This window comes from Borostomias antarcticus (genome assembly GCF_949987555.1).
Source record: "Borostomias antarcticus genome assembly, chromosome: 10".
Lineage (NCBI taxonomy): Eukaryota > Metazoa > Chordata > Actinopteri > Stomiiformes > Stomiidae > Borostomias > Borostomias antarcticus.
Genome location: NC_140243.1, coordinates 10,508,666 through 10,516,956, shown reverse-complemented (window position 1 = coordinate 10,516,956; position 8,291 = coordinate 10,508,666). Strand labels below are relative to the sequence as shown.

The 8,291-nt window shown below is 50.8% G+C and overlaps 1 protein-coding gene across 1 annotated transcript; it reads right to left on the bottom strand.

Annotated features, from left to right (window-relative positions):
• Positions 1-2,735: 2,735 nt before the first annotated feature.
• On the bottom strand, positions 2,736-7,946 carry LOC311313854 (uncharacterized protein). The gene is made up of 2 exons (XM_084444073.1): positions 7,796-7,946; positions 2,736-3,108 (listed from the first exon to the last, which is right to left on the bottom strand). Exons 1-2 carry the CDS (start codon positions 7,879-7,881, stop codon positions 2,841-2,843), a joined length of 354 nt encoding a protein of 117 aa, XP_084300199.1. The 5' UTR covers positions 7,882-7,946; the 3' UTR covers positions 2,736-2,840.
• Between the last annotated feature and the right edge of the window lie 345 nt (positions 7,947-8,291).

The window sequence follows — 8,291 nt, the reverse complement described above, 5'->3', positions numbered from 1 at the left end:
AGGGGAAGAGGTGGGCAGACAGGGTACAGAGAGCTGGTGGAGCTGAATCCATTTTGCCGCCTCTCATGTAAAAGCAGAGAGGAAAGGGACTGTGTTGAATCCCAGAGGAACTGTCTTCCTCCAACAACAGCTCCACAATGCCAGAGGTGGTCATACTAGTAAAACATATTTAATGGAACGCTGAAGTTATGGGGAAGTACTGTAGGTCACAGTATAGCTTCCCTTGTCATAGTGAATACACCGAACAACACCTCTCTCCTCTTTCACAAAACAATCTATCAAAGAGGTTCAGGAAGTTAATAAATATTCAATTTTCCATTTCCTATTTTCACTTGTTTCTGCCCAGTCAAGAGAAGGACAACTTGTTTTACTTCCTCGTTTTGATTGGTAGGAAAATCAGGAACTTCTTTGCCATGCCGACAATGAGTGATGACTGAGTTGTTTCAGCTGGATCTCTGTTATGACTGTGTTTAAACCAGTGTGTGCTTTGGCCACTGGGAGGTAGCAGTGGCATAAGCCTCCTCTCTATGTGCAGCTCTGTCTGAAGGAAGTTCTCAGGCTACAGCTTTATGGGAGACCGCTTCACACTCATGGCGATGGGCATCCTGGCATCCAGGACAGCACACAGACACACACACACACACACACACACACACATACACACATACATACATCCAGTACTCTCTCTCACATACACACACACACACACACACACACACACACACACACACACACACACACACATCCAGTACTCTCTCTCTCTCACACACACACACACACACACACACACACACACACACACACACACACACACACACACACACACACACACACATACATACATACACAAACACAACACACAATTTATACCAGAGGGAAAGGGCCCTGTTTCTCAAAATAAGACAGAAATGTTATTAACTTGCGAGTGAATTTGATCTTGAATTACTTAACTCTCAGTTCAGCAGGGTCTCACCGAAAGATGTTTGGTGTCTTTATGACTTACAGTAACCAAGGTTGCACACTTTAATAGCCACGGGGCCCCAAGCCCTCTCTCCATCACGGAGATTGTGTGAGAACGGCCTGGCTGGCCGCTTTTTGTTTTGTAACTCTATCACCACTAATCCTGGGAGAGTCTGAGTTCTAGTGTGACTGTGGGGGCACCACTCTACCTCCCCGAACCCCCCCTTCCCCCAGATCCCACAGTGAGCTCATATCACACTGTGCCAGATGCTGCCAGCGCAGGGTCACACACCCCCAGCCTCTTACCCACCACCCCTCCCCACTCAGCCCCCCCCCAACGTTAATGTTCTCTGGGCCTCGATCTGCCACGCGTGTGGGTGAAAAGCCCAGCGGAGCTGAGAGGAGTTTCTTTGAAGTGGGGTTTAAGTGGAGAGGAGGCCAGAAGGAGACGCTGAGATCCCTCACCACATGGGAAAAGATTACCTCTTTTTCTTTAAAACTGAGAACCCTCAGACTAGGTTTCATATCCCTCTCAGAGGTCAGTTTACCGGTCATCCATAGCATCTATTGCTACGCCACATTAAAGACAGGACAGAATAATACATTAATTTATTGCATTGGATGGTAACTTGATGGTGCGTTGATTTTATGGCCCAGGTAATGGTGTTCGAGGCGCTGGCAGACTGGCATCTCTCCCTTCTCTCTCTCTCTCTCTCACTCCTTCCTTTAAAGTCGCTCCTGTGGTTAAATAATGTGTGTGTGTGTGTGTGTGTGTGTGTGAGAGAGAGAGAGAGAGAGAGAGAGTGAGAGAGAGAGAGAGAGATGGAGAGATGGAGAGTACATTCGTGCACAAGAGACCATAGACCCCTAATGCCTCTCTCTCTCCCTCCTATCCTCTAACCAGGTCCAGTGGATGCCCTACTGTCGCCCGCAGACCACCCTGAGTCCGATAGATACCTCCGTGTCAGCTGTGGAGCTGTGAATGTCGTAGTATTTAGTACACACACACACACACGTACACACAGACACACATCAGTCCACATCCGGCTTAGGCCTGGACCTGATGCTCTTAGCCTTTCTTGCTCTGAAAATTTAATTAAATGTAATTTATTGTTCTTTAAATGTTCTTAGCCATTAGACAAATATATTCCAGGAGCTTGCCCCAGGTTGCCTGTTTCAATATCTGTGTGGTTTGTATGGCTCTATGTGCTACTAACCCTGTTCTGCCTTCACTCTCCCTAGTGCCTCTCTCTCTCCCTCCTATCTTCTAAACAGGTCCAGTGGATGCCCCACTGTCACCAGCAGACCTCCCGGAGTCCGATAGATACCCCCGTGTCTGCTGTGGATGTCGTAGCATGTCCGTAGAATGTCCTCTCTCCTATGATGCTTTTGAGCCTCTCTTACTCTGAAATGTAATTTAATGTAATGTATTGCTTTATAAATGTTCTTAGCCGGTAGACAAACATACTCCTGGAGCTTGCTCGATCGCCTTGTTGAGAGGGGTCAGGGAAGAATTTTTACAGCTCACTTATCTGGCCCCCGGGTGATTACTGTTTTTTTGCTTCCCTCTGGAATATGTAGAGAGTGTCACGATGCTAACTTAAGAGTACTGAGTTTAAGTACAGGACGCTGAGCATAGGAGCCAAAAACAAACTTGCTTTAATCCAAAAGAAGGTCCCACAAAGGGTAACAAAGGTACAGGAGTCTCCTAGAAACATATGAGGCTCGAATGCATGGCAAAACACAGACACCTCTTAAATACAGGTGCATGCAATCAGCAACCAAACAGGTGAACCCACTTAGGGTGAGCCAAGCCCAAATCAGTCCACAAAATCCAAGTACGGTGCACTCTGCCGCCATCTGCTGGACATCTTGGGACACTATGGCGCAGTGCTGACAGTGCCCCCCTCCCGACGACCACCTCCAGGTGGGCCAGGTTTGAGAGGGTGGGCGCGGTGAAAGGCGCGGATGAGGCCAGGATCCAGGACGTGCCGGGAGGGCACCCATGAGCGCTCCTCCGGGCCGTAGCCCTCCCAGTCTATCAGGTACTGGAGGCCCCGCCCCCACCGCCGGGAATCCAGCAGCCTCCGGACGGTGTAGACCGGGCCACCAGCGATGACCCGCGGAGGGGGCGGCAGCGGGGCAGGCCTGGACAAGGGTGAGGAGAATAGAGGTTTCAATAAGGAGACATGGAACACCGGTCTCACCCGGAGAGTCCTAGGAAGTTTGAGTTTGTAAGCCACCGGGTTAACCCTCCTCTCCACAGGAAACGGGCCGATGAACCGGGGAGTGAACTTGGTGGCTGTGCGCAGAGGCAGGTTCTTGGTGGAGAGCCACACTTTCTGTCCAGGGCGGAACGTCGGGGTAGGCCGTCTCCTGCGATTGGCCTGGATTCGATGGCGTTCGGTGGTGCGCGTAAGCGCAGCACGGGCCTTTTTCCAGGCCTGGCGGCACCTGGCCACAGCAGCATCCGCAGAGGGGACCGCAGACTCGGACTGTTGAGAGGGAAAAAACGGTGGGACAAATCCATACTGAACCTCAAAAGGGGACATACCGGTGGATGACCCACTCAGTTGGTTGTGGGCGATTTCAGCCCACACCAGTTTCCGACTCCAGGCACCCGGATTGGATGAGACCATACAGCGCAAGTATTTCTCCAGTTCCTGGTTCACACGTTCCGTCTGTCCATTACTCTCGGGATGATAGCCTGAAGAAAGACTGACAGATGTTTCAAACAAGGACCAAAATGCACACCAATACTTGGACATGAATTGGGGGCCTCTATCAGAGACAATGTCACTTGGGATGCCATGGTAACGCACCACCTCCCGGACCACCACATCGGCGGTTTCCTTCGCTGAAGGCAGCTTAGGTAAAGGGACAAAGTGGGCAGCTTTAGAGAACCGGTCCACGATTACAAAAATCACAGTGTTGCCATCAGAAGGTGGTAGGCCTGTGATGAAATCCATCGAAATGTGGGACCATGGTCGATATGGGACCGGCAGGGGGTGAAGCAGGCCTGCCGGGGCTTGGTTCCCTGACTTCTGTGTAGCACAGACTGTACATGCGTGGACATATTCCTCAATGTCGCTTCTCATGCGCGGCCACCAAAAGTGGCGGCTAACTAGCTCTACCGTGCGGGCAGTCCCCGGATGCCCCGTCACTGGTGAGTCATGCCCCCACTGTAGAACATCAGAGCGGGCGTTGAGTGGGACATACAGATGGCCCAGGGGTACTCCACCAGGACCCGGATCCTCCTCTTGCGCACGCCGGATGGCGTCCTCCAGGGCAAGCGTCACCTGACCCACCACACAGCTGGGGGGAATGATGCACTCGGGGACAGGGTCAGTAACATCAATGTCATACTGTCGTGATAAGGCATCAGCCTTGGCGTTCTTGGTTCCGGGGCGAAACGTGATGATAAACCTGAATCGGGTGAAAAACAGAGCCCACCTGGCTTGTCGGGGGTTCAGGCGTTTGGCTCCACGGATGTACTGGAGGTTTTTATGATCCGTGATGACAGTGAATGGGTGGCGTGCTCCTTCTAGCCAGTGTCTCCATTCCTCAAGCGCCCGTAGGATGGCCAACAGCTCCCTGTCACCGGCGTCGTAGTTCCTTTCAGCGTCACTGAGCTTGCGAGAGAAAAAGGCACACGGGTGAGTCTTATTGTCCATACCTGACTTCTGGGAAAGCACGGCTCCAACTCCAGAACCGGACGCGTCCACCTCCAATACAAACGGTAGGGTAGGGTCAGGATGCCTCAGCAGGGGAGCCGACGTGAACTGAGCCTTGAGGTGCTCGAATGCCGCTTGTGCCTCTGGGGTCCATCTGAGTTTGGTCGGTGCTCCACGGGTCACTGCTGTGATGGGTGCTACAATGGAGCTGAAACCTCGGATGAAACGACGATAGAAGTTAGCAAATCCCACAAAACGTTGTACCTGTTTGAGAGTGGTAGGAACCGGCCAGTCCAGTACTGCTTGCACCCTGGATTGGTCCATGATCACACCGTCAGGGGAGATGACATACCCCAAAAAGGAGGTGCGTGTAACATGGAACTCACACTTCTCTAGTTTGACAAACAGCTGATTGTCCAGTAACCGCTGTAGGACCTGCCGGACGTGCTGACGATGTTCTGTAAGGGACTTGGAGAAGATGAGCACATCATCGAGGTAAACAAACACACTGCGGTTGAGGAAGTCTCTGAGCACGTCGTTTAAAAAGGCTTGGAACACAGCGGGTGCATTAGTCAGACCAAACGGCATCACATAGTATTCATAATGTCCACTAGGGGTGCTAAATGCAGTCTTCCACTCATCATTCTCTCTGATGCGGACCAAATGGTAAGCGTTCCGCAGGTCTAGTTTGGTGAACACTGTAGCTCCTCCAAGGAGGTCAAAAGCAGAAGACATGAGTGGCAACGGATATTTGTTTTTCACTGTGATGTTGTTCAGTGCTCGGTAGTCTATGCATGGTCGTAGACCACCATCTTTCTTGGGTACAAAGAAGAATCCTGCTGACACGGGTGAGGTCGAGGGCTTAATAAGCCCATTGGTAAGGGACTCACTAATGTAATCCTCCATGGCCTGAGTCTCTGGGACGGAGAGAGGGTACAGTCGTCCCCGGGGGGGAATAGTGTTAGGCAACAGGTCAATGGCACAGTCATAAGATCTGTGAGGGGGTAGTTCTGTAGCTCTAGTCTTACTAAACACTTCAGCTAAGTCATGATACTCGGCAGGGACTGAAGTGAGCTCAGGAGATGAACAGGCAGCGGAACACTCCATCACAGGTGTAAAATGATTGGCTGAAACACACTCTGAGCTCCATGACAAAATTGCCCCAGTGGACCAATTGATTAGGGGGTTGTGCTTCTGGAGCCAGGGAAACCCTAGTACCACCATGTCATGGTGGGATTCGACTAAAGCCAAAGAGATATTCTCTTTATGTGAACCAATCTGTAGCGATAAGGGGCGCGTCATGTAGTTGATCTTACCGGAGCCTAGGGGTCGTCCGTCGAGTGCCTGTATTCTCACAGGATTGGGAAGAGCCATGACCGGTAGACCGAGGCGTGTGACCAGAGCAGAGTTCATCAGATTCTCCTCTGAACCGGAATCGATCAGCACAGTGATTGGGATGTTCTCAGGGTTCTCTGGGGTCCAGGTGAGTTGAGCACTCAGGGATAGGCGCTTAGCTGGGTTGGGGGACTGAGATCGGACCAAACTGCTCACTAAGCTGTCCCCTTCCCCTAATGAGCGTTTTCGTTTCCCTGCAGCTGGGGGCATCGGTCTCTGTAATGACCAGCCTCACCGCAGTAAAGACAGCATCTCTCTCTGCGGCGACGCTCTCTTTCAGCAGGTGTGATGCGGTACCTGCCTATCTCCATAGCCTCCGCTTGAGTGGGCTGAGCAGCGGGAGCTGACGCGCTCTGTGGCGAACACACTTGGGGCTGTGCGGAGTTGGGAAGCCTGCGCTCACGCCTCCTTTCGCGTATGCGCTGATCGAGGCAGATAGAGGTGGTAATGAGCTCATCTAAAGTGGCACCCCACTCCCGACTAGCCAAATCATCTTTGACCGCCTCAGACAGGCCGTTATAAAAAGTGGTCAAAAGTGCTTCATTGTTCCATTTACTCTCAGCTGCCAAGGTGCGGAATTCTATAGCATACTCAGAAACGGCTCTGGCCCCTTGGCGGAGCGTGCTGATGCGGCGTGCTGCTTCTCTGCCACTCACAGGATGGTTGAAAACCTGGCGTAGTGCTTTAGAGAACTCTGCTGCATAAGCACAAAGTGGGGAACTAGCCTCCCACAGGGCAGTAGCCCACACTAGAGCTTTACCTGAGAGCAGAGAAATCATAAAAGCGACCTTAGCTCTTTCTGAGGGGAACTGATCTGGCTGCATAACAAAAAACAGGTCACATTGAGTCAAAAATCCCTGACAGGTCTCTGGGATGCCATCATACCGCTCCGGTTTCTGAAGGAATGTCTTGCCGCCTGGGGGGTTCTGTTGATGCATTTGCTGTGTTATCCAGGTCTGGATCTGCTGGATTGAGGATCCTTGGGTCTTCAAAGCTCCGAGCACTTGGGATAGGCTGATGTCCGCTCCTTAAGCGCCTGTTAAACTCATGTTGATGATTCGAGCCTACTGTCACGATGCTAACTTAAGAGTACTGAGTTTAAGTACAGGACGCTGAGCATAGGAGCCAAAAACAAACTTGCTTTAATCCAAAAGAAGGTCCCACAAAGGGTAACAAAGGTACAGGAGTCTCCTAGAAACATATGAGGCTCGAATGCATGGCAAAACACAGACACCTCTTAAATACAGGTGCATGCAATCAGCAACCAAACAGGTGAACCCACTTAGGGTGAGCCAAGCCCAAATCAGTCCACAAAATCCAAGTACGGTGCACTCTGCCGCCATCTGCTGGACATCTTGGGACACTATGGCGCAGTGCTGACAGTGAGTGGGTCGTATGCCCACCTCCCTTGTTCTCTGTAAAGCGCATTGTGTTGCCTCTGGGTATGAAATGTGCTATACAAATAAAACTTTTATTGATTGATTGATTGACCAGCCAAGCTATGCTGCATAGACAATAGACCAACTAAGCTATGCTGCATTACATTATAGACCAATTAAGTTATTGTGGCCACCAGAACAAGGTGTGTTTTGGAAACCTTCACACTAGTCATGCTGGAACCAATTCATGCTGGTCTTGCTGGTGACCACTGTGAGATGTATTCTGGACACTTTCATGCTGGTTATTCAGCAATTATGCTGGTGACATGCTTTAGCTGGTGTTAATGCTGGTAAAACCAACTAGCGTAAACTGGTTTGATCAAGTACCTGTTGGTTTTAGCTAGTGGTTTCCTCTCACACTTTAGGCTGATGCTTCTGAGAGGTCCGTCACAAGAGACATCACCAAGCTCCATAAGACCGATGCCTGATGCAGTTGAACAGTAGGCTAGATCTCAGAATATCTAGGTCCCAGAAGTGACCTACGTTGTTTAGTCCGGACTTTCCGACTTTCCAGTTTGATCCGAACCAAATTGACAGGTGTGAAACCTCCTGGATCTCGGTGCGCGGGTCAAAGACTCGTCGGTCTTTGGTCCGACCTCAAGAGGTGGTCTCGGCTCGAACCAAGGTTCGCTGCTGCCTAATGTGAAATCAAAGGTTCGCATTTTTCGGATCAAACAGACGTGCGTGCATCCACAAACCAATCAGTGTGAAGTATAGCGAGACGCACCCCCAATGCAAGCGATGACGACATAATGTAGGTCTGCCACCAAAAATCCTTTCGCCCGCTGGTGTGAAAGCGAAAGTTATGGAACTAATCAATAAA

What these genes read in the sequence shown, in the direction of transcription:
- LOC311313854 (XM_084444073.1), bottom strand. Translation starts at nt 7,881, where the DNA reads ATGGAGCTTGGTGATGTCTCTTGTGACGGACCTCTCAGAAGCATCAGC. An exon ending in CCACTAGCTAAAACCAACAG is followed by an intron (nt 3,109 to 7,795) that starts GTACTTGATCAA and finishes ACCCTTGTCCAG; the next exon opens with GCCTGCCCCGCTGCCGCCCC.